Here is a 26,368-nt window from a genome sequence, read left to right on the forward strand (position 1 = left end):
GCTAGGGCCGGCTCAGTAGAGCCTAGGACCAGAAGGACACACAGCTGCAGGGCTCGGGCCGGCGTGGACGAGGCTGGCCCAGGATGGTGGCGCCCAGGGCCCTGGGGGTCCTGCTACTCCTGCATCTGGCCCCAGGTGAGCAGTGGGTTCCTCACCCCCTCCTGCCAAGCCTGGGAGAGCCAGGGTTGGGGACAGGGAGGGGTGGGGAGGGGGCATTTCTGGAGCGTGTCCTCTGGGAGCCCACCCTGATGGCTGCCTCACCTCCTCTGACCTCTGGGTCAGTTTTACTGTCCTGACAAACTTGGGTCAGCCTTCGTCTTGGGTCCCCTTGGCTTCTCCCCACAGCGCCCTGGAGATGGGAGGGGGCCGTGGAGGGTGCTCCCCACCCCTACACCTCAGGCTGTGCTCTCTGACAGTCATGGCTCTGGGACATGGGGTGAGGGGTTGGGACAAGCCCTTCTCCACTGCCTCTGAGTTCCTGGGAAAGGAGTCTGGGACCCTCTGGAGGCTGAGGCCAGACACGGCCTGCACTGCCCTCCCACCACACCCCCGACCCCTTTCCTCAGCCACACTGGCTCCCCTTCCCTGACCCCACAATAGCTCCACGGTACCCAGTCACCCAAACTGAGAATTAGACTTTCCATTCCTTCACTCTTGGCCTTTTTTTTACCAAAGATTTCTGTTTTTAATGTGGGCCATTTTAAAAGTCTTTGTTGAGTTTGTTGCCATATTGCTTCTGTTTTTTATGTTTTGCTTTTTTGACCCCGAAACGTGCAGGATCTTAGCTCCCCAACCAGGGATCAAACCCACACCCCCCACACTGGAAGGTGAAGTCTTAACCACTGGTCTGCCAGGGAAGCCCTCACTCCTGGTCTGGCGCACACCCACACAGTGTCTGTCCAGAGGCAGCCTGTGGGTGCCAGGCGGTGCCCTTGCTGTCCTCTTTCCTGGGAAGGTGGGCCCCCACCCCTGGCCCACCTGGCCAGCTCTCCCGGCTGCTCTGTGCCATCTGCACTGACCCCCTGGGGCAGAGGAAGATGCACCCTCCCCATGGGCTGTCTGTTTCCGAGCCTCGCCTGCTCCTCCTGTTTCACTCTTGATTTAGTGAGTGGCCTGCATGCCTGTCCCTCATCCCCACCCCTGTGTGTGTCCAGCGTGGGGTCACATGGCTTTGGATCGACCTCTGAGGGCTTCAAGTAACCCTCTTCTCTTCAAAAGTTGGGAAATTCAGGGAAATGCAAAATTCAGTCTATGAAACAAAATAGGGCTTCCCTGGTGGCTCAGATGGTAAAGAATATGCCTGCAATGCAGGAGACATGGGTTCAATCCCTGGGTCAGGAAGACTCCCTGGAGAAGGGAATGGCAACCCACTCCAGTATTCTTGCCTAGAGAATTTTGTGGACAAAAGAGCCTGTGGGGTCACAAAGAGTCAGACATGACTGAGCAACTAACACACATGGACATGGATCCAAAAAGTGTGAAAAATGGCAATGTTGTACCAGAGGTGTGGCAGCAATACTTGAAGGATTAATTCACTTCATAACCAATAATGGCTCCTGCTTGATCTCATAAGGGCCCTGGGCCCCTCACAGAAGTTGTAATTTTCTGATCGGGCCTTGAAGTCCCCTCGGAGTGATGGAGTTTCCCCTGTGGTGACACAGGTGCTCTGGTTCAGCTGTTTAAACAGTGTGAGGAGCCCTGAGGGATTCATGTCTTGAGGTAAGCTCCTTCCTTTGTGGGTGTTTTTGGGCAGTTGCCATGTGTTCACTTGCTCTTTTCATTCATTCATTTCAAAATGAAAGGAGCCCTTGACACAGTATCAGGCCCTGTGCTCACATCCCATGTGGTCCCTGCTCTCAGGGGACTCACATTCCAGCGAGTGACACAGGTGCTTCAGAGGAGCAGGGACCCAGAGGGAGAAGTGTGTGCATGCACATTCGCTCACTCGTGTCCAACACTTGAGACCTCATGGACTGTAGCCTGCCAGACTCCTCTGTCCATGGGTTTTCCAGGCAAGAATATTGGAGTGGGTTGCCATTTCCAGCTCCAGGGGATCTTCCCGACCCAGGGGTCGAGCCCTCTTGCATCTCCTGCATTGATTGGATTCTTCACCACTGTGCCACTTAGGAGGTATCTAGAGGGAAGCAGACGGCCTCTTTAATAAAGGGTTACTTTCCTGGGACTTCCCTGGTGGCCCAGTGGTTAAGACTTCCCCTCCCAGTGCAGGGGATGCAGATTTAATCCCTGGTCGGGGAGTTAAGATCCCACATGCCTTGTGGCCAAAAATCAAAAACATAAAACAGAAGCGTTGGGGAGTTTGTGATTTCCTCGGTTCTGTCTTGTCGCAACAAAAATTTGAAGTGATGGACGGACCAGTGTTACAACCCTCGGATGGGCCAGTGTTACAGTAGAGCTCGGTTTTTTTTTTTTTCTCTTTATTTTAATTGGAGGCTAATTACTTTACAATATTGTGGTGGTTTTTGCCATACATTGACATGAATCAGCCATGGGTGTACGTGTGTTCTCCATCCTGAACCCCCCTCCCACCTCTCTCCCCAGCCCATCCCTCAGGGTCATCCCAGTGCACCAGCCCTGAGCACCCTGTCTCATGCGTTGAACCTGGACTGGCAATCTATTTCACATATGATAATATACATGTTTCAGTGCTATTCCCTCAAATCATCCCACCTTCATCTTCTCCCACAGAGCCCAAAAGTCTGTTCTCTACGTCTGTGTCTCTTTTGCTGTCTCACATATAGGATCATTGTTACCATCTTTCTAAATTCCATATATATGTGTTAATATACTGTATTGGTGTTTTTCTTTCTGACTTACTTCGCTTTGTATAATAGGCTCCAGTTTCATCCACTTCATTAGAACTGATTCAAATGCAGTCTTTTTAATAGCTGAGTAATATTCCATTGTGTATATGTACCATAGCTTTCTTATCCGTTCTGTCTGCCGATGGACATCTAGGTTGCTTCCATGTCCTGGCTATTGTAAACAGTGCTGCGATGAACACTGGGGTGCACGTGTCTCTTTCAATTCTGGTTTCCTCGGTGTGTATGCCCAGCAGCGGGATTGCTGGGTTGTATGGAAGTTCTATTTCCAGTTTTTTAAGGAATCTCCACACTGTTCTCCATAGTGGCTGTACTAGTTTACAGTTTTTATTTAGAAAGCAAGGGAAAATATACTCTCGAGGGGTGAGGGCGGGCCGACCCAAAAGACGTGAAGAGAAGCCCCTGGGCCAATTTTGACTCCTCTTTTTATATGTTTTTTCTCCTCCCCCTGAGCATGCCCTTTGTAAATTGGGCTAGCCAGGAGGGCTGTTTGTTTTACCTGAGGTTCTCACTCCGGCCCTGGAATCTTCCTTTGTTCTATTTTCAGGGGCTTTTCCCTTCTTTGTCTTTGTCTTTTAGCCAAGGCCATTCTGGACTTCTTTTTCCTATTCTAACTACCTAACAAAGCAACATTGTAACAAATTCAATAAAGACTTCAAAAATGACTCACATTAAAAAAAAATCTTTAAAAAAGGCGGTGGGGATACTTTACTAAGGACAGGTCAGGGACAAGAGTCTGTGGCTGTCGGCAAAGAGAAGCAAGCCAGTGATGGGGAGGCTTGGGAGGGGCAGGTACAGTCTTGTTCTGACCTCCTTGCCCATCCCCCACTCCCCATATGAACCCAGATTGAGGTGGTTCTTGGAGACCAACCTCTGGGTCAGAGCAGGATGGAGAAGAGTAGGGTGGGTTTGGAGGGACCTCCGGCACAAAGGCCTGGGTCTGGCTCTCCCTGTGTGCGCTAAATGCTTCTGATAATGTCTTCCAAAACTAATTGCAAAAAAAGATGTTTTGTAATCTTCTCTGCCCCAGGAACTTGCCAAGAGCTTCATAAGTCTGAAGGCCCTGAAATCTCACGGCGGGCCAGAAGGGAGGCTCTGTTTACACCTGCAGAGGTGCCCCCTGTACCCAGCACCCATGAGTAACCCTCAGACACACAGAGGGCTGCCATTAAAAGACAACGTTACCTGCCCTGGAGCTGACATGACACTTTCCTTGGCTCCCCTCCTCTTCCTCTCTGCTCTTCTTCCTTCTTTCTCATGTCTCCCTCTTTCCCTGTTTTCTCTCTCTTCCTCCTTTTTAAAAATTGTTTATTTTTGGCTGGGCCAGGTCGTCATTGCTGCCTGGGCTTTTCTCTAGTTGTGGTGAGCAGGGGCGCCTCTCTAGTTCTGGTGCATGGGCTTCTCATTATGGTGGCTTCTTTTGTCTCGGATCATGGGCTCTAGGGAGCGCAGGCTTCCGTACTTGCGGCTCCTGGGCTCTGGAGCACAGGCTCAATAGTAGCGGCTCACAGGCTTAGTTGCTCTGCTGCTTGTGGGGTCTTTCCAGATCAGGGATCAAACCCATATCTCCTGCAATGGCAGGTGGATTCTTTACCTCTGAGCTACTGGGGAAACCCCTCTCTTCCTCCTTTCCTTAAAAGCAAACATGGATCTTTCTCTACATATTCTCACCCATCCTCTGCTTTTTTCCTATTAAACAACATATTATGAATATCTTTACAATCTAACAGAAAACTAAGATTCCTTTATAAGCTGCTTAAAACATTGTCACATATAGCCCTAATTATTATAAAATCCACTTGAAAATGTTACTATTTTACCCTACATTTACCCTAACTTTGGTGTGCTGTTGTCTTTACCATGTATTTCATTTTTGTCTTAAAATTGAACTGATTTCATTTAATGTGAAAGTAATACCATACATAGTTTTAAAAAAATCAAACACTGGAGAAAGGTGTGAAAAAATGAAAAGTAAATGTCTCCCTGCCAACCTCACCCTCAGCTCCTGGTGGGCCAGTTAGAACTTAAAGGTACAGATTGTCAAGATCCAGTCTCACCCCTGTAAAGGAAACAATAAAGCAGTTCGTGGAAAAAGACATATAAATAGATGCTCAAACTCCTAAAATTAAAATGAAATCTAATTTTACCCCCCAGTCTAGCAAAAATTTGGAAGTTTGGTGAAGTCTAGGACTGTGAGTGTGTGAATAAGCAGTCACACTTGCCCATTTGGGTGCAAGTATAAAGAGCTATAGCCCTTTTGAGAAGGAATTCTGAGGACTTTGAGGACTTCCCTGGTGGCACAGTGGTTAAGAATCCGCTTGCCAATGCAAGGGTCATAGGTTCAATCCCTGATCCAGGAAGACTCCACATGCCTCCAGACAACTAAGCCCACAGAACGAACTGGTCTGTTTGCCACAATCACTGAAGCCTGAGTGCCCACAGCCAGCGCACTGTAAGTAGAGAAAGTCTGCCTGCAGCAGCAAAGACCCAGTGCAGCCAAATAAGTAAATAAAATTGCATACATCTCTTTTTAAAAAAGAAGGAAATTTTATAATATCTATCAATTTTCCAAAGTGCATACATTTTGATATAGAAATGCTGAGGATAGGAATGTTACCTATGAATTCATAACATACACTGACAAAGATGTAAGTAGCATTATTCAAAATAGTAAACAAAATAAAACAAAAACCCCCTAAATGTTCACCAAGAGAGGACCAACTGAAGAAGCATTGCAATACCTGTATACTGAAATAGTATGTAAATATATGATGAATGAGATGGATCAGTGTATGCTGATGCAGAAAGCTCCTTTAGATATAATACTAAATGATCCCATTCATGTAAATTTGTAAATTCACATAAAATACTTGCATATGCATAGTCATTCCCTGGAAAGTTGTACAATAAACTATTACAGGTAGTGAACTCTAGAGTGTGACCTGGGAGTTGCAGGGACTTTTACTTTTCATTTTACGTACTTGTGTACAGTTTGTTTTTAAAAACTCTGTTCATATGTTATTTTTGTTGAGAGATAGGTAAATATATAGACACATCCTTCCATCCAATGTAAATACATAAATATGCAAATGGTTTTACAATGCCTTTCTCACCTCCTGGAATAAATAATACTGACTCTTTGTACTCCTCCAGTGAGCTATGTCCTTAATGCGTATGATATCTAATCCTCCCCACAACTAGGAAGGAAAGTATCATCAGCCTCATTTGGCCAATGGGACTGAGTATCAGAGAGTTTAAGTAATTTATCTGAGGTCACACAGCTAGTGACCCGAAGCTTGCACTCCATCCCATACCAGGTGAAAGGTGACCTTTGGTCCTAGAGCCTCCAACTAGCTGGTGACCTTGCTCAGTCATTCTGCTTCAGGGAGCCTCACTCTGCTATATTTTCCGCCCATACCAGGAGGTAGCCATGAGGGTCGTGCTGGGAATGTGGGAGAATGAGGCAAACCAAAACAGATCATGTTAAGAGTTACACCATGCGTCCCACTTGTGTAGGCTTTGGAAAGTCTGATGTGGAACAAATGCAACAAAGCCAGGCAGACTCCCTGGAGGAGGCAGGAAAGGGTACTTGCACTAACATGAACCTTTATCTATAGAGTCACGTGCCAAGCCTTTTGTATGCACTTTCCCCAAAGCAGCCCACTGGCCCTGTGAGATGGAGGGTGGCGGGGGGTGCGGCAGGGGCAGGATATTATCTCCTTCACCTTGATACTGAGGTCCAGGGAGGGTATGGATCCATCTCCAGTTCACACAGTTGGTGTAGATAGATGGAGCTGGGGTTCTAATCCACACCACTAAACTCTGGACCCTGAACTCCTCTACCCTCTGCCCTTGTGGCGCCTCCTCATGCAGAACATTCACATCTTGCATCCCTCTGTTAGGTAAGGGAGATTCCACGCTCAGACAGGAGAAGCCAAGAAATGTCTGCCAGGGCTTGCCTGATATGAACCACTATGAAGACTTCGACCTTAACAGAACTGCTGATTGCTTCTCAAAGTGTACACAGTCGCAGAAGGAACCCTGTCATCTGGGAAACTTGCAGAGGTAAACGGCCCTCTGAGCTGGTGCAGGAATCTGGGCCTTTTCCATAAACATTTGAATTCAAGTTCTTTATAGACATATGTTTTCATTTCTTTGGGAATGGAATTGGTGGGCTATACAATAAGTAAATATTTAACTTCATAAAAAACTGCCAAACTGATTCTCAAAGTGGCTATATCATTTGCTTTCCCATAAGCAGTATAAAAGGGTTGTAGTTTCAATACATTTTTACAATACTGTTCATATTTTGGGTTATAGCCATTTCACTGAGTGTGGATGGTATTTCACTATGGTTTTATTTGCATTTAACAAATGACTAATGATGTTGAGTAACTTTTCATGTGCTTATGTGTTTTCTTTGGTGAAATGATTATTCAAACCTTCCTCTCTTCTGAAAAACTGAGTTGTCTTCTTACTACTGAGTTTTAAGAATTCTGGATACAAGTCCTTTATCAGATGTATGATTTGCACATATGTATTCTCTCCCAGTATATGTTTTGTTTTTTCATTGAAGATCAAAAGCATTTAATTTTGATAAATTCTAACTTAAGTTTAAAACATATCAAAGAAATGTTCATCTAGCAAGGATATAAAATTTTTCTTCTAAGTTTTCTGCCCTAAGTGTATTGTTTGAAGTCTTATAATTAGGCTCAATTAGCATTTTTGAGCCATTTTGAGGTTCATTTTTTTGTGCACAGTGTGAGATAAATGTCTAGCTTTATATTATTGCTGTCATTTTGCATTTTAATAGCTAATGGTTTTGGCACTATCTTTCCTTTTTTAATTTTTAATTAATTAATTGATTTATAGCTGCTCTGGATCTTTGCTGCTGCAAGGTGAGTGGTGGTTTTTCTTCACTGCACTGCACGGGCTTCTCACTGTGGTGGCTTCTCTCGTGTGGAGCACGGGCTCTGGGTGTTCAGGCTTCAGTAGTTGCAGCTCACTGGCCTAGTTGCCCCGAGGCATGTGGAATCTTCCCAGACCAGGGATCGATTGAACCCACGTCTCTGGCCCTGGCAGGTGGATTCGTAACCTCTGGATCACCAGGGAAGTCTGATTTTGGCACTATTTATTAAAGAGACTATGCTTTCCTCCATTGAATTGCATTCGGGAGGGCATTTCATTGAATAGCTAAATACTAGCTTCTGGAATGTCTTCTTCCCACTGAGATAGTAAACCAGAAAGAAAACAACATCGATGGGGGCAAATATAGAGATTAATGCAGCCATGAAAGACTTGAAGGAAGCAGAAGTGATAATACCTGCCATAACTCCATTTAACACACCATCAGTCAGGTGGGACTTGGAGAATGACTTGGACTGTCATAAACTTAATCAGATAGTGAACCTAATTGCAGCTGCTGTCCCTGATGAGTATTTTTACACAAAGAAATCAACACAGCCCCTCGCTATCGCTATGCGGCTATTACATGGCTAATTTTTTTTTCTCCAAACCATTTTTCAAGTACTTCTAAAAGTAGTTTGCTTTTTGAAAAAGTTTTTGAAAAAAATGTTGGCTGTGCTAGGTCTTCATTGCAGCACATGGACTTTTCTCTAGTTGTGGTGCAAGGGCTTTGCGTTGTGATATGTGGACTTCTTCTGTTGTGGAGCATGAGGTCTACAGTGCTTGGGCTCAGTAGTTGCAGCACATGGACTCTAGTGGCAGTGAGGGGGATTTAGTGGCCCCGAGGCATGTGGGATTTTAGTTCCCCAACCAGGAACTGAACCTGAAAATAGTGAAAGTGAAAGTTGCTCAGTCGTGTCCGACTCTTTGTGACCCCATGGACTATACAGTCCATGGAATTCTCCAGGCCAGAATACTGGAGTGGGTAGCCTATCCCTTCTCCAGTGGCTCTTCCCGACCCAGGAATCAACCCGGGGTCTCCTGCATTGCAGGAGGATTCTTTACCAACTGAGCTATGAGGGAAGACAGTTGAACCTGAGTCCCCTGCATTGGAAGGTGGATTTTAACCACTGGGCCACCAGAGAGGTCCCTGAAGTAGTTTGCTTTTACTTGGCAGAGCTAACAGTATATAGCCACAGTGTTTCCTCGGGGCTACATCAAGTCTCTTCACTGTCATAGGATAATTCACAGAGACCTCACTAATCTTGACATTCTACAAAGTTCACCACATTGACAACACTGCTGATTCGATCTGATGAGCAGAAAGCGGCAAGTAGTGAAGATGCTGTAGGAAGACACATGTGAACCAGAAGATAGGAGACAAACTCCATAAGAATTCAGGGTCCCATCACCTCAGTGAATCTCCTGGACATTCAGAGGACTAGAGAATAGCAAGATGTCCCCTCTAAGGTAAAAGACAAGTTGTTGAACCTCACACCACTTACAATGAAAGAAAAATGTATCATGCAAACAAGCACAAATAAAAAGATATCTCAATAGTTAAATTATTATCAGACAAAGAAGATGTCTTTGTCTTAAATGGGTGTCAACTTTATAATTAAAAATTCAGTTATACATCTATGGAGAAGGGAATGGTAATCCACTCCAGTATTCTTGCCTGGAGAATTCCATGGACAGAGGAGACAATCCATGGGACCACAAAGAGTTGGACAGAACTGAGCGACTAACACCTTCTTTTCACTTTCATCTATGCTTTAGAATTTCTGAGTATATGTTATTTTCACAACTAAAACAATTTTTTAAAAGTGCTCTGAAAACAAGATCAGAAAATCTTCCCTCAATAAAGTAAATTCATGGGCTGTTTTGTAAGGGAGAGGAATGTTTGGAATGCATGAGGTGAGCTGTATGTATTGTGAAATACAATTCTCTATTTTATTTGGTAACAATAAAAATCACAAAATTTTGTTTAGATTTTTGAAAGATAAAAGGTAGCATCAATTGGTGTATCTCGGTCAATGGATTTGGACAGTCTCATCCCACTGTTTCAGGCTGGATGTTCTAGCTGCCTGATCCATCCAATCTCATTTGCATATGTTTTCACGGATTATATTTTACAATATTTTTGTCACGTGGTTTCCCTGGAGTTTTATTCCTTGGTGCTGTGCTAAGTCACTTCTGCCGTGTCTGACTCTTTGTGACCCTATGGACCATAGCCCACCAGACTCCTCTGCCCATGGGATTCTCCAGGCAAGAATACTAGAGTGGGTTGTCATTTCCTTCTCCAGGGGATCTTACCAACCCAGGGATCAAAGCAGAATCTCTCATGTCTCCTGCACTGGCAGATGTGTTCTTTACCATAAGCACCACCTGGGTAACTGTGACTATTCAAAAAGTGATGTTGAAATAAAATTCTCCCTTTTGTCTCCCTTGCAAGCCCTCCGTAGCTACTCTTTTCCAATAGACTTGATCTGGCTCTATCTGCTCTTGTTCCACTTCTCTCCCATTTCTACTTCAGCCTTCACCTGTTTAAAATTACTTTTAAAACATGGGCAATAGCTTAGGAAAAGGAGCTCTGGCCAAAGACGTTTCAGCACCATGGAGAGCACCAGGACAAGGATAGGGTTGGGAGGGGGGACTTGCCTCACCCCAAATTTCTAGCCCAGTGGTCCCCAAAGTTTTTGGCACCAGAGACAGTTTTGTGGAAGACAATCCCTCACGTCCTGCTGTGCGACCCTGTTCCTAATGGTCCATAGACCAATACCCGTCTGTGGCTCCGGGGACTGGGGACCCCTGTTCTAGCCCATGGCAAGAGGGCTACAGTGAAATAAATGACAATTAAATTTGTGTTCTATGTATTTCCAATGCCAGCTCAGTTCCCATAAGTCACTGTCCATAGAGCTAAGTCTTCAAAGGCTGAATTCCCTGTATTCACTTAGCACTTGGTAATACATGTGAGTGAGCTCTCACAGCGGGGCTTCCCTGGTAGCTCAGCTGGTAAAGAATCTGCCTGCAATGCAGGAGACCCCAGTTTGATTCCTGGGTCAGGAAGATTCCCCTGGAGAAGGGATGGGCTACCTGCTCCAGTATTCTTGGGCTTCCCTGGTGGCTCAGATGGTAAAGAATCCACCTGCAATGTGGGAGACCTGGGTTCGATCCCTGGGTTGGGAAGATCCCCTGGAGGAGGGCAAGGCACCCCACTCCAGTATTCTTGCCTGGTGAATCCCATGGACTGAGGAGCCTGGCAGGCTGCAGTCCGTGTCACAAAGAGTCAGATATGACAGAGAGACTAAACACAGCACAACAGAGCACAGCCCTCACACCACTGATCATCCCACAGTTCCGGCTACTCAGAAGAATTTCTCCAAAGAAGATTTACACAGACCAATAAGCACATGAAAATGTGCTCAACATCATTAGTCACTAGAGAAATGCAAATTAAAACCACAATGAGATACCACTTCACACCCCCTAGGATGGGTATAATTGAAAATGAAACAAAACAAAGTGGAAAATGTTGGCAAGTGTTGGCAAGAATCTGGAGAAATCAAAACCCTCATCCATTGGTGATGGGACTACAAAATGATGCAGCTAATATGGAAAACAGTTGAACAGTTCCTCAAGAAGTTAAGCATAGAATTACCAGCAATTCTGCTCCTAGGTATCCACCCAAAAGAATTAAAAGCAAGTCTTCAAGGGCTTCCCTGGTGGTCCAGTGGTTAAGACTTCGCCTTCCAATGCAGTGGGTGTGAGTTCAATCCCTGGTCAGGGAGCTAAGGTCATACATGTCTCTGGCCAAGAAACAATAACATAAGACAGAAAAAGCATTGTATCAAATAAAATAAAGACTTAAAAAAAAACACCTCTTCAAACAAAAGGTTTTATGTGCATACAAGCAGCTCTGCTCACAACAGTCAAAAAGTGGAAATAATCCAAATGCCTGTCTACGGAAACATGTATAAACAAAAGGTGGTATATACATACGAATGTGTATCCTTCATCCATAAAAGTGAATGAAATACTTACACATGCTACAACATAGGTAAACGTTGAAAACATACTAAGTGGAAGAAGCCAACAGACCCGATAGCACATAATTCCATCTATATGAAATATCAAGAATAAGCAAACTCATAGATTAGTGGTTTCCAGAGCCTAGGGGTAGAGTAACTGCTTAATGGGTTCAGGGTTTCCTTTTAGGGTGATGGACATTTCTGGAGCTAGATAGCAAAGATGATTTCACATGTGTGTGTCTTTAATGCCACTGAATTGCACACTTTAAAACAGTTAACATGACAAACTTTACATTGTGATGTATTTTGTTACCAAAAAAGAGAAACATGTACTCAGAGGGGCCTCTGACTAGAATTTCTCAGAACCAGCAAGAATCACTCCCACTCTTCTCCTGCAGCATCATGGTCTTCTGTTTGATATCCTGGGTCACCACTCCTACACCAAGAGCCTGATGATCGCTGTCCATGGTATTCCTCCTCCTGTCATCCAGCTGAGCGGACCAGGTGAGTGAGCGACTCAACCTGCAAGACCCTGTTTTCCCTTGTAGATATTGGCTGAACTTCGAGACCTATCTGGTGGAGAAAAGTCAGATGGACACACTGAATACGTCTTTTTTGATGGCGCGCGTCAAGAGCATCAACACCAGTGTCTCAGAAGACCTGTACTTCTCTCTGACCCCCTCTCAGGTGAAGACTCCCCCATCCCCTTTGGTGGGTTCTGGCCCTACTTTCCTCAGGCATATTTTTCTGAGAGAATCATGGTCTGTGCTTGGGGTCCACCAACAGTTGTCCTTCCCATGTCACGCTGGGTAGTTCTCTGCCACCTGGCTAGTGCATGCTGGTGAGTTAACTGGATGAGTGGATCCTGGTAACAGGTTATCCAGGGTGCTAGCATGAGACCTTCAGAAAATCACCAAATTGAGAGTCAGGGTTCTAGTCCTGGACTTCCCCCCACCTAACAAAGTGTCCCCCAGGAAATCCCCTCCCCTCTCTGGGCCCCTGAATCCTCATCGATAAAATGAGCTTGCAAGCTCCTCCAAAGTCTGACATTCCCGTGAGAACGTCTATCGGGGAACACATTAGAAACCAGGTAAAGGCACTGATAGAGGTACTGCAAAGGGTTAACAGGCAGACTCTGGGTTTACATTGGTCTGGATTCTGCCCCTCACTCGTTACTGTGATCTTGGGCAAAGTACTGAACTTTTCTGAGCCTCAGTTTCCCCATCTGTAAAATGGGGATGGTATTGCCCACTTTCAAGGTTATCAGATAGAGCAAATGCAATATCTTACAGGGAATGTTTGGTGCAGTGAGGGCACAGCCTCCCTCAAGGCATAAAATGGAGGGTGGAAGTTTGGGCAGCAGGGAAGTGGTCTGTCACTGAGGGACTTTTAGGTCAGCCTAGAGAAGGAGAGATGGAAGATGGAGGGGCCTTTCTCAACACTTTATCACATCACCCTAGCAGCTGAGCCCTCTGCATGGGGTAGGCACCGGCCTCTGAAATCACCCACTTGTCCTTTTGACAAGGTTCTGTGCTAGGAAGCAGAAAGTTGAGCTCTTAGCTACAACACTTAGCTCCCCCTGTCCCCATGCCCAAGGGTGCTTTTGAGGCAGGATCAGGTGGGACCTGGCTGCAGCCCCAGAGGTGTTCCCCGTGAGGTCACAGAATGGATGAAACATGCTTGGCAACTACCCATGAAAATTTATTTTAATATTTTGAACATTCTTAGCTGTTACAAAATGTGTTGTTGGGTGGGGATGGATATCACATTTAACGTGAATTCTTGTATTCTTCCTCTTTGTCCTCACAGTCTCCCTTCCCAACAGCCTTATGCTTTCCGATTATCCCTGAGTCAGAAACCAGACGCTGTCACCCTAGCCCTATGCCAGCACAGCAGGGGGTCAGGACCCTGGCCAAAAGCACTACCACTGACCCCTCCTCACGCCTGCAAACTGACCTGTCCAGGTGTTGCCCCTTCATAGCCCACTTTCAACCTGCCTGACCGGTGGCCACGTGACCACCTTGCTGGCTCCATTCTCCATATTGGGAAAACCAAGGCTCCACAAGGGCTGTGACTTGGCCAAGGGCTCACAGCCTGATCAGAGCAGAGCTTGGACTGTGTCCCAGGTGTCCTGCCTCTCAGAGCTGTCCTCAGACCCCGGTGCTGTCCCACCACCTAGCGTGCCTCAGTTTCTCCTTCCAGTTGGGGGAGGGGCAGGAGCTGTGTTGGGGCTGGGCTCCTCCGGGAAAGACAGAAGTTGCTGGGTCTGTGGTTGCAGATTCCGAAGCAGGTGACCAAGGATGATCACCAGCACCCTGACAGAGTCCGGCTGCCCAAGAGTCTTTTCAGATCCCTGAAGAGTGGCAGGCCAATGGTCCAGTTGGGCATAATCATCCTGGACATCGGTCTGGGGAATGTCTTCAAGGTGAGGAGAGATACAGGCTGGCTGAGATTCAATACTGGGTTCACTGGTACACGCTTGCCTCCTCTGGAGTCTTTGCTGAAGGACCCAATGGGGATGAAGGAAGTGATGAACGTCTGCAGAATCTTCCTCAAGCAGCCAAGGTCATCTAGACCCCTGTCCTTAGAGTCTGGACCTCAGGGTCATGCTGGTTATTCCCATTTGGTATTTAGACTGCACCCCGCCCCCCACCAACCGGTGTCCTTGGGCTTGTATCTATATCCCAAGTGAGTTCATGTCCTGTGTGCATCCTTGTCCATGCACAAACATGCATCCCTTTTCTTCTTCCTGATTACACACATAATCATGTATGTGCTGGTGTGACCGTGTTCACTCGAACAAGCATATGCATTCCCTTGCAAATGCGTACCAGGTATGTCCCCAGAGGTGTGTCTGCACTCACACAGGGGCTTGTGCATCCCTGAATGCTGCTGGCAGGGGCTCCCCACCTGTAGGCATCCGCTGTCTTCCATCTCTCAGCTGATCTTCCCTCTTACCATGCGCTCCAGTTAAGAGGGCAGAGGAGGCCTGAGGACCAGAAATGGACAGCTATCAAATACATAGCGTTGTGGCCATTCGGCCTAGAGTGTAAGGTCCATTCTGGCATAGCCGGTGCAGATTTCGGAGAGCAGCAGGAAGAAGGTCACCCATAACCCCCATCCCCTGGACCTCTGGCTCCAGACTTTTCCCTCCAGGCAAGGTGCACAAGCCCTAGAGGGTCCTAGGAGCCCCTACCAGGGTTGGGTTGGGGGAGCCCCTTGTGTAACCTGGCTTCCGCCGCATCCCTCCACAGGGCTCCCTGCTCAACCGGGAGGACGGCAGCAGTGTGTTGAACAATCGCATGGTGGGCTTGACTCTGGGTCGCATAAATGTCATCAAAATGGCCGAGCCTTTGGAGATCACCTTCTCCCACCAGTACCAGCTCCCCGTGAGTCCCCCACCCTGGCCTGGCAGTTCCCGAGGGGCACATGGGCAGGTGGGCATCCCCAGGCATATAGACAGACACGCAGGGGACTCTGCACCCCCCCCCCCACATCCACCTGGGAGAAGCCATTAGGACCAGACACACAATTGTGCCCATGGATACATGTCCAGCCTATTCACACATGTCCACGTGCCTCCCAACATGCTCCACTCACGTGCTCCCAGAGGGGCCCAGTGGATCTGGCAAACCCACACACACACACACACACACACACACACACACACGGCTTTGCACATCTGCTCACATGTGCACTTCCCTAAAGGAGCCCCCAGACATACGCCCCTCCCACCCACACCAGTCCACACCCCACACACTGACCTGGGATACATCAGATGCTTCAAATGTGGTTCCTGTGTGACCACAGGCTGAACCTTGCTTCCACCTAATGCAGGTACGTGCTGAGACACGGAGCACGCCCCGCTCCCCCAAACTTCCTCTCCCCGTGCCCAATCACCCCTGCCTCGCCCCTGACTCCCACTCTCTGGTTTTAGAACATGAGCCTCAGCTGTGAATTCTGGGATGAGACTAAAGGTAGGGCCTGGAGGACCTTCCCCGGGTAAGGGGAGGGTAAGGGTAAGTCCTGTCCTTAGGGGACAGGACTCCAACAGCAGGGCCGTCCCCTCTTCCTTTCCTCTCCGGAACTCTCTCTTCCCTTTTCCTGCCCTCCCCTCTGCTGTGCTCCCTCTCCTTCTCCCCTGGGTCATCAGGAGACTGGTCTTCCAAGGGCTGCTCCACAGAGGTCGGAGTCCGCAGGACGGTCTGCCGCTGTGACCACCTGACCTTCTTCGCCCTGCTGCTGGTAACAGTGCCCCTCCCCGACCATCCCAGCAATTCCAGAAATGCCGAGGCTCCTGGCCCGGGTATCAGGGTGGCTGTGGGCAGGGCCAGGCCTTTGGGGTGTGCGGGCCTGGCCTCCAATTGATAGGATTCTCGTTCGGGGGAACCACCCACAGAGGCCGATCTTGGATGAGGCCACGGTGAAGGCCCTCATACACATTTCCCAGGCTGGCTGTGGAACCTCCATGATCTTCCTGGCCTTCACCATCGTCCTCTATGCTGTCCTGAGGTGAGTCACCCCATCCCAGCCCCACCCCACATCTCCTTCCCGCCCTCCAGGACAGCAGCAGGGCAGGGTAGAAACCAGTGGAGTAGTGTTAATCCTGTGTTATACTCATATTTTCTCCAAACCTCAAGTTCATCATCTATAAAATGGAATTGGAGGCTGGCTATTTCAGTTACAGGTGGCAGAAACTCAACTCAAATTGACTTAAAATAGATAATGCATGGTTCACAGGATTGAAAAACCCAAGGTGATCTCAGTTCAGGTGATGCTGGATCCAGGTGCTCAAAAGATGTCCCTGGGACTCCGTGTCCCTCTGATTCTCACCACGTCGCTCTCTCCTTTGCCAGTCATGTCAGGCAACTTCTCCATACTCAGGGGCCTTGGGGACCCCAGGCTTGCATCATAGCTTCTTTGCTGCCTAAACAGCTAATCTTCTGAACTAAGCCTCAGAATTGAAGTCTCTAAAAAAACTTTATTTTGAAATCATTATAGACTAACAGGAAGTTGCAAAAATAGTACCTAGAGTCCCAGGGTTCCTTCACCCAGCTTTCTGCAGTGATGACATTTTCTGTAACTCTAGTACAGTATAAAACCAGGAAATTGATATTGGTACAGCACTGCTCTTTGGAGAAGGAAATGGCAACCCACGCCAGCATTCTCGCCTGGAAAACTCCATGGACAGAGGAGCCCAGGTGTGCTACCGTCCATGGGGTTGCAGAGTTCGGATGTGAATGAGCAACTAACACACATACACACGCTCACACACACACACGCGCACACACTCTCAGCACTGCTAACAAGAATACAGAGCTCATTCAGTTTTCACCATTTTCCACATGCATTCAATTGTGTGTGTGTATGTATGTGTGCGTGTGAGCATGTTTACACATGCACACGGGACTGGCTAAATCATTTGCAGGGCCCAGTCCAAAACGAAAACATGTAGCCCCTCATTTAAAAATCATTAAGAATTTCAAGATGGTGACAAGAGAGCATTAAAACAAGCATAGCACCCTTCTGAGTGCAGAGCCCTGCGGAGGTCACACCCCAAGAAGCTGAGCCTGTGCATGCCCTGTGTGTGTGTATGTGTTCAGTTTTGTCCCTGTTCTGCAGAATTGAGTCTCACTGGTGTAACTTAGACAGTGTGCCCATGACTAAACAGGCCCCCTGTGGTGAAAGGATGGATGACTCTGATTGGTCAGGCCAGATCACGTGCCTGCTCTTGGGTTTGAGGTTCACGGCTGAGAGTGGGGAAGGGTACTCCTTGGGGAAACCTAGGGCTGTTCCTGGAAGAAGGAGGAGCAGGTACAACAAAAGCTGCTGCAGCCGGTCCCAGGCTCTCCCGGGCCCTAGCCCTGGCTGAGGGACCCACAGGAACTTCTGCTGAAGGAACCCGTGGGAGCAGCCCCATGCCTGGCCTTCTGACCCATGACTGGCTTGGAGCAGCCCTCAGTCTCCCGACTCCCAGTCTGGGTCCTCCCGTTGCCCTCCTCCACATGCTGGTGCTGTTTTTCTGGGGGGCTGAGGCCCCCACCAGCTCCACCCCCCCACCCCATCTCAGACCAAATGGTGAGTGTGAGTGGTACCACCGCTGCCCCCATCCCCAAGCCCTGGCCCAGGACACGACAACAAGCTGAGCGTGACTTGCCAGCTGGTTGCCCTGCTGGACCCTGTGGGAAGCGCTTGGAGCGCCAGGAGGAAGTGTCAGTATCTCCCAAGGGTGGGGCCTGACTTCTCAGGTGAGGTGGACATTATCCCTCAGGCCCCCTCCAGGCAGTCCTGAGGGCCCATCCCTCCAGTGAGAGTCCTGCAGGAGCTGATTGGCTAGGAAGGTGCCGGGAGCTCCGCAGAGCAGGCGGGGAGCCCTGGGCTGGGAGCCTGGAGCCCCGGTCCTGCTCTGTGACTCTGAGTCCCTGTCCATCTCTGAGCCTCACCTCCTTACAATTTCTAGGCCTCGGGCATCCATGCGCCATCCATCCAGTCACTCAACCAATGCAGGGCCTCCTCCTGCTTATTGAGCTAGGTCCACAGTCACAGCATGGGGAAAGACAGAAATAAGGGGCAGGAGAGTTACACCGCACTCGCTTCTGGGAGACTTCCACCTAAGCCTGGGATAAGTGGCCTCCAGAGACAGCCTTCTCAGGAGAAAACATCCAAGGAGGGTTTTGAAGGTGGAGCAGGGAAAGGCACCTGAGAGCAGAAGGAAGAGCATGGGCAAAGTCTGGGAGCTGTGGAGGAGCAGAAGGCATTCAGAGAGTTGCACGTTATGCAGTTTGGCTCCAACATGGAGTCAAGGAATGAAGCCAGAAAGATCCAGAACCCACAGGGTCCTGCAGGTCACGAGAGAGCCCCTGAACTTGAACCAGAGGGTGCTCATACTGGCAGAGATAGAACAGAGGTGGTCAGACGGAGAGGTCTGGGTGCCCTTCTTCACTGGCCCTTCTTGCCCCAGGTTTTCCCGGCAGAGATTCAAGTCTGAAGACGCCCCCAAGATCCATGTGGCCCTGAGCATCAGCTTGTTTCTCCTGAATCTGGCCTTCTTCATCAATGTGGGGCAACGCCTGAAGGGGTCCGATGCTGCCTGCTGGGCCCGGGGGGCTGTCTTCCACTACTTCCTGCTCTGTGCCTTCACCTGGATGAGCCTGGAAGCCTTCCACCTCTACCTGCTCGTCATCAAGGTCTTTAACACCTACTTCGGCCACTACTTCCTGAAGCTGAGCCTCGTGGGCTGGGGTAGGTGTCTCCTGGCCAGGCAGAGGGTTGGCTGGCTCTGTCTGGACGAGGCCAGAAGGGGACCAGCCTTCGGGAGGGCCACAGGCAGGGGCAGCTTCCACTCTTATTGGCTCAGAGCTCGAGAGATGGACCGCGGGAGGGGGATGTGAAGGAGGACGTGCCGAGGGAGACTCAGCTATGCCATACGTCCTCCCCTCCTCGCCCCCAGTCCTGCCTGCCCTAATAGTCATCGGTACTGGGATCGCCAACAGCTACGGCCCCTACTCCATCCGTGATGAGAAGAACATCACCACGCTGGAGCTGTGAGTGGTGGCTGTGGGAGTCGGGGTGACCTCAGGGCCCTGGGGGCACAAATTAGGGCCAGAAGGAGATGGGGAGAGGGGAGACTCCCGGGAAGAGAGACGTGTAAGTCAAGGCCGAGGATCCTCAGATCCAGCTTGCTCATGGCCTGGAGGGGAAAACTGAGGATGGAGAGAGGAAGGACAAGGAGAGAGGGGGCTGGGAAGGAGAGAGGACTGGACCAGGAGGCAGGACGCCCTGCTCCAGCCTGCAGCACCACCAGCCGCTAGAGCACCGTTGGGGAAATTTTAAAAGGTACCCCCTCCACCCCTCTGACCTACCATGCCAGATGCCCAGCCTGGTGAGTGCAGGGTGAGCTGGATTTCAGCCTCCACCTGCCCCCAACCAGGTGCCCTCGTGCAGGGCATAACTGTCCAGCGCTTGCAGCAGCCCCGGTTCTATGCAGACTCTGCCTCTGAGTTGCTGTGTGACCGTGGGCAAGCTCGGCCCCTCTCAGAGCCTGGGTCTCCTCCTGTGGATCAACAATGGAGGCTGATCCACTCTCGCTATGGGGCCTTTCCCAGGGGTCCCGCCTGAGACCCGCGACTCTGTGCTAAGAAGAGTTGGTGGGGCCTTGCTGCTGTGCCCAGGGCCTCAAATGCAGAGTCCCAGGGGCCAGACAGGTAACATAAATGCATGCAGTGGCCTGGGTGGGCACGGCCACAGACTGGCAATCACATGCCAGCCTAATTGGCAGCTGATTACTGTCCCTCCGGAGGGTGTCCACAGAGTTGCCAGTTGTATGGTTTCATAAGAGAAGCAGAAATTGGCATATTTAGGGAATTCCCGGGTGGTCCAGTGGTTAGGACTTGGTGCTTTCACTACCAGTGCCTGGGTTCAATCCCTGGAGGGGGAACTAGGATCGAACCCAGGTCTCCTGCATTGCAGGCTGATTCTTTACTGTCTGAGGCTCCAGCAAAGCCCAAGATCCCATAAGCCGAGTGGAATCTGGATGTATATGCCAAACCTTTCACTTTTAAAACGGTGTTCCTTAATTCTTTTTTTTTCCCCCAATATAAGGTGGGGTGAACAAAACATGCCTTTGGGACCAAATCGGCCTTTTGTACCCACTGGTCTAAAGGGACAGCAACCTGGAGCCTTATGACATCCTGGAGTCTCTTCCCTGGGAGAGCAGGGGAAGGATGGGTGGATATGGGGGCGGTGCATCTTCTTGGTCAGAGAAGAACAGGCTGGGGAGACTGCCCAGGGCTTGCTCTCAGGGGACTTCCTCTGGTCCCAACGGCCATCCCTTTCCTCCAGGTGCTGGTTCCGTGAGAACACTGCCCTCTACGTCACCGTGCACGGCTATTTCCTCATCGTTTTCCTCTTCAGCGCGGTGATCCTGAGCCTGGTGTCCTGGAAGATCTTCACTCTGTCAAGTGCCACGGCGGGCAAGGAGAAGGCGCAGCACTGGAAGGGGGTCCTCACCCTGCTGGGCCTCTCGTGCCTGGTGGGCATGCCGTGGGGGCTGGCCCTCCTCACGTCCCTGGGCCCATTCACCGCCTATGTCTTTGCACTGTTCACCTCTCTGCAAGGTGAGGCTCCTGGGCTAGGGAGGAGACGAGCTGCCTTCCTGCACCAGAGGGTGTTGGGGGGCTTTGGAGGAGGGTGTAGATAGTGAGAAAGAGGATTCTACTCAGGCTCGCTCAAATCAAGTGTTGTTGTTGTTTAGTCGCTAAGTCAAGTCCAATTCTTTTGCAACCCCATGGATTGTTGCCCTCTAGGCTCCTCTGTCCATAGAATTTCCCAGGCAAGTATACTGGAGTTAGTTGCCAGTTCCTTCTCCAGGGGATCTTCCTGACCCAGGGATTGAACCTACACTTCCTTCATTGGCAGGTGGATTCTTTACCACTGAGTTACTGGGAAAGCCCGGTGGTACTCAAGGGTACTGATTTTAAATATCCAAGGTTCTCCCAAGGACCCCAGGGCAGGAAGACTGGCTGACTTCATGGGAGCTGGTAGCAGGGTCAGGAAAAGCCACCAACACCAAAGCAGATACTTGCTCCATCTTTTTCTCTGGAGTCACAAGAAGTCTCTCCCCTTCTCTCTGCGGTAACTTTTTCCCTCCACTGTCCCATTCTTACCCATATCCTCCAACTGGCTGCCCAAGATGACCACCTCATCCCTATGTCATCTTCCTAGTCTGCTGACTGTGGTCTATGTTCTTAGGAGAGTCAAGGATCTGACTGGGCCATCAGACATCCATCTCTGGTCCAGCCATCTGTGGCCAGGAGAGCAAGATCATGTGATGCGATGGCTACGTAACATGAACAGAGTCTTGAAGGGTCTGTGGAGGCGGGGAGGAAATGATTAGTGGAGGAATGGTAGATAGGCCTGCTCCCTGCCTCCACAGGTTTTTTCTGCCTATATCCAGCAAAGGGCCAGGCACTCAGGGTGCATGTGGGGCAAGGTATCCCTGCCTGCACCTGTCCCCTTTCCTCCTCATACCCCTGTTTCATACATGCAACTTAAAGAAGTGTATCACAGCCCGACTGTGAGGGAAAACAGCCCGGAGAGGAATGGCAAGTGTGGCTTTGACTCACAGTCTCATCCTGTCCAGAGCACTCACTAGGGATGCAGGGGGTCTAGATCCAGCGGGTGCAAGCCCACAGGAGCAGGGCTGGCTCCCGGTGCCTCACAAGACTGCATGGCAACATGGTTGGCAGCACTGGGTACAAGCAGTACTTGTTGTTTAGTTGCTAAGTCATGTCCAACTCTTTCCCGATCCCATGGACAGTAACTCGCCAGGCTCCTCTGTCCATGGGATTTCTCAGGCAAGAATACTGGAGTGGGTTGCCATTGCCTTCTCCAGGGGATCTTCCTGACCCAGGGATCAAACCTGCGCCTCCTGCATTGGCAGGCGGATTCTTTACCACTGAGCCACCTGGGAAACCCGGGGAGAGGCAGACGTAGGTTCAAATCCTGCCTCCACTCACCACCCCAACAACTCATTCAGCTCAGATCCTTGTCATCTGTACAGTTGGGATAATCCCAGTACTTTTCTCACCAGATCTCATGATGAATAACTGAGATAATGTGTGTGTGGGACACAGTAAGCCTTCAGTATGTGGGAACTATGTTAACAACAGAAGTCATTACTATTAGGCCATCAGAGACTGGCCCTAGATGAAGATTCATGAGTCCACATCTGAGAAGTCTCAGGGGTGAAGGTTTAGGGGCACATCTTGAAACTATGGATTGTCATTCTTTCTGAGGTTACCCATCATAGCTAAGTCTGAACACTTCACCGCACTGAGGTTTTTTGACTCTGAATAACTCAGTATTTCTCTCTTTCTCACAAACAGCCCTCAGCCCACTTTAACTGCCCTTGAAGTCTTCTCAATATTTTTTTAAACGTTTACTTGTTTTATTTTTGCCTGTGCTGGGTCTTCATTGCCGCACACAATCTCTTTGTTGTGGTGTATGAAGTTTTTTAATTGTGGCACACAGGCTTTGTTGCCCGGTGGCATGTGGGATCGTAATTCCCTGACCAAGAAACCTGTGTCCCTGCATTGGAAAGCAGGTTCTTTACCACTGCACCACCAGGGAAGTCCCCTCAATACTTTTATTGTTGTATAGGGTTTTAGTTATAAATGTCTTTTAAAGACACAGGAAGATTTTTCCTTCTCTCTCCATGTCTGTACTTACTACAGTTTTCATAACTCACACCTTCCCTCTTCTTGCTGAGGCACATCCTGGAATAACCCTTTATAAGAGGGGCAGTGGTCATTGTTTCATATGGTTGAAAATCTCTTCATTTCGGCCTTTGTTGTATGTGATAGACATGTATATAGATTTTATTTCAAGGACTGGTTTTCATTCCCAAGATGTTGATTAGGTCCTTTTTCAGGAGTAGATTTCACCTTGGGGGCTGATGTTTCTGTACATTCTTGAACCGTTACAGCGGAGCGGTTTCGCCTCTGGGCAGCCGCCAGCCCCAGCCCTGCCCCAGGCTCACTGAGGCTTTCTCCTCCCTGACAGGTGTCTTCATCTTCTGCTGGTTCATTGTCCTTTACTGGCCACGCCAGAGCACCGTGACCTCATCCGGCACTGCCCGGATTGACCATGCCCACACCGTGTCTCATGAATAGAGGACGGCCGTGTGGCCAGGCCAGGGCCGCCCTGCGCTCTGGACCCAGCTCTAATTTGCTGTGTGACCTGGGGGTGGTGGGAAGGGGGTCCCTGCCTCCTTCTGGGCCTCAGTACCCTTCTCTCTACCACGTGACTGGGGAGCCAGGGGATGGGAAACACTTTGGGTCATGTTGTCTCAAGGGTCTTATCCAGATACACCTATGGGTCTGAGAGTTCACAGATCCAGGACGGCAGGAGTCTCAAGGCCCTGTAATCCTGAGACCCCTGCTGGCACCCCTCGCCCCGCCCCCAGGCCCACCCCCTGCCCTCAGAGCAAAACGGCCTTCTAGTCTGAGAAAACCTGAAAGGCTGAGAAAACCTGAGTTCCGAGAAGGAAGTCGGTCCTCGGCCTAGTGAAGGAGTCCCCAGCCGCTCCCTTCCTCCCTTCCCCTCATCACTGCCCTCCCACAGCTCCGCCCTTGGGCCGCCTCTACCTGAGGGGACACTCAGGGCCGCTGCTCGGGCGTGGGGGGCTGCTGTGGACTGGAGGTTTGTTCTGAGGGGGCGGGGGCTGGTCCTCCTCTGGCCTCACTGGGTCTCAGCCACTCTCTCCAAGGCCCGTCCTCACAGAGGTCCCCCTGCCATTCAGGGGTGCCGGCAGCCCCTCAGGTGCTGAGGACATTGAATATCAAGGAATACCACTTACTCAGTAGGTGGGCTACCTCAAAGAGTCCCCCAGGCCCTCCTCTGGACTGCTTCACAGGTGGCCCTGATACCGACAAGGGTCCTTGGCCTTTCTCGACCAACAGACATTGACGGGAGGCCAGACGAGCAATTCAGGCAAGGCTTTATTGGGGCCCCTGCTGCAGCAGGGGAAAGTGAGAACCAACAACAGGTTGCCTTGCTTGCTCGCTCCCTGAGGGCAGGGGTGGCGAAGCTAATTCCTTTCATGGGGTGAAGGTAGGGGTATGTCCAGGGGTTGGGCTAGAAGCCTGGCTTAGGTGGTTTGCCCATCCTTCTGGTGGTGTTGAGTACAGGGGGCATGCGCAGTACCCAGCTCTTTTCCCCGACACCCTGTTTTTATTTCTGGCTCTTCAGAAGTGGCATTAGGGATTTTTTCGGTTTTGTTTTGTTTCTTTTGTCCAGCATTGGCTGCAACTACACATGCACGCAGTTATTTTTAGTCCCATATAGCTTCTCTGCATTTTGTTGCTGAAGGAGAGGTTTGCCCAGGTTGCAAGCATTGCAGCAAAGGACCCCAGGTCCCAGCTGGTCTCAGGTGGACTGACCTCTGACCTGCTGTCTTGGTGGGGGTGGAGGGCGTGAGTTCAGGGCTCAGCACACCTGAGGGCTGAGGAGCCAGTGCGGGGGAAGGAGATTGTGAACAGAGAGAGGGTAGACATTTCTTCTGGCATGCAAGCTCCCATAGTGCCAGGGGAGTGCCTCAGGCCAGACCCAGCTGGGTTTGTCACGCCCAGTGGCTGGGCTTGGCTTTGAAACCACTGGTTTCCTCAGTAGGAAACAAACAAGAGGCAGAGACAGTAGAGATAGACACAGAGATAGAGAGATAGAGAGATGGAGAGAGATAGAAAGATAGACTGATAGAAAGATAAACTGATAGAAAACTGACCCAAGGAAAGAAAACAAAAGGAGAGAGACAAATGCAGGGACACACTGGCCCACCGGGCTGGCCCGACCAGGAGGGCAGGGCGCTGGTGTCCACCCCACTCTCTACCCGACCCTGCACCTCACCCAACTTACCATTCAGCCTCACTCTTCAACCCCCTACCACCTCAGTATGCTTTGCAGAAAGTCTAGCACCTTCCACAGGTGAGAAGTTAATGTTATTAGAGCCTCACCACAATCCCTGGCTGCCAGGCTGCCTCCTCCCCACAAATGCCCTGGACTTGGCTTCCCCTTCTCCCTCCTCCCACTCAGCAAACTGATGAAAGAAAGGAAGCCCAGGATCCTGGCTTTCTGCAAATCACTGTGTCCCTAGAAGGGAAATCTTAAGAGTGCGGACACTGCAATTGTTGAGCCATGTTATCAGTTTTGGGGGACAAACTTGGTGGGTTTCGGGGCTTATCCTCACAGACATCCATTTCTCACACTGAAGTTCTCAGCAACCTTACCCCACAGTCTCAGAGTTAGCAACCTGTCCTCAGGAAGAATGGCTGCTTCAGTGTCTGACAGGCCTGGGTTTAAATCCCAGCTCTGCTGCTTAGGAGCTGGGTGACCCTGAGCCTGTCACCACACTTCTCTGAACCTCAGCCTCACCCTACCTAAGATGGGGCTTGTTGAGTCTCACGTGTGCATGCTCAGCTGCTCAGTCATGTCCACCTCTTTGTGACACCACGGACTACAGCCTGCCAGGCTTCTTGGTCCGTGGGATTTTCCAGGCAAGAATACTGGAGTGGGTGGCCATTTCCTACGCCAGGGGATCTTCCCAACCCAGGGATCGAACCTGGGTCTCCTATTTTGGCAGGTGAATTCTTTACCACTGAGCCACCTGGGAAGCCCGTTGAGTCTTAAGTGAGGTGGTCAAAGTAAAGTGCCCAACATTAAGTCAGCAGGAGTTAGTTTGCTCCATGAGAATCCACTTGGCCTAAAGAAAACCTGTGTATAAAGCAAACCGTGAGCTTCTGCAACCTGTTTGTTAACTAGGAAGGTGTGAAGTTCAAAGCTCCCTTCTATCAAGAGGGAGGGGACATACGTATACCTATGGCTGATTCATGTTGATGTTTGGCAGAAACCAATCCAATATTGTAAAGCAATTATCCTTCAATTGAAAATAAAAACATTTTTTTTAAAAAGCTCTCTTCCAGATTCCTTGCACAGCTCTGCCAAGTGGTCCAGCCCTGGGTGGGAAGGAGGAAATTGAGCCCAGAGAGGCCCAGCAACCCCACCCAAGACCACCTTGCAAGCTGGGCCGATGCTAGA

The 26,368-nt window shown here is 49.8% G+C and overlaps 1 protein-coding gene across 2 annotated transcripts; it reads left to right on the top strand.

Moving 5' to 3' along the window:
• Positions 1 to 26,368, top strand: ADGRG3 (adhesion G protein-coupled receptor G3). Of its 2 annotated transcripts, XM_061138607.1 has the most exons (12): positions 1 to 135; positions 6,743 to 6,905; positions 12,325 to 12,463; positions 14,055 to 14,201; positions 15,031 to 15,165; positions 15,714 to 15,753; positions 15,930 to 16,021; positions 16,176 to 16,288; positions 18,738 to 19,018; positions 19,227 to 19,320; positions 20,618 to 20,892; positions 23,339 to 26,367. In XM_061138607.1, the coding sequence occupies exons 1-12, from the start codon at positions 84 to 86 to the stop codon at positions 23,446 to 23,448; spliced, it is 1,641 nt and encodes a 546-aa protein (XP_060994590.1). In that variant the 5' UTR covers positions 1 to 83; the 3' UTR covers positions 23,449 to 26,367. The 2 variants fall into 2 exon arrangements, with proteins under 2 accessions (XP_060994590.1, XP_060994591.1); XM_061138608.1 differs by lacking the exon at positions 14,055 to 14,201 and having other exon boundaries at positions 23,339 to 26,368.

This window comes from Dama dama, chromosome 4 (genome assembly GCF_033118175.1).
Source record: "Dama dama isolate Ldn47 chromosome 4, ASM3311817v1, whole genome shotgun sequence".
In the NCBI taxonomy this organism is placed as follows: Eukaryota; Metazoa; Chordata; class Mammalia; order Artiodactyla; family Cervidae; genus Dama; species Dama dama.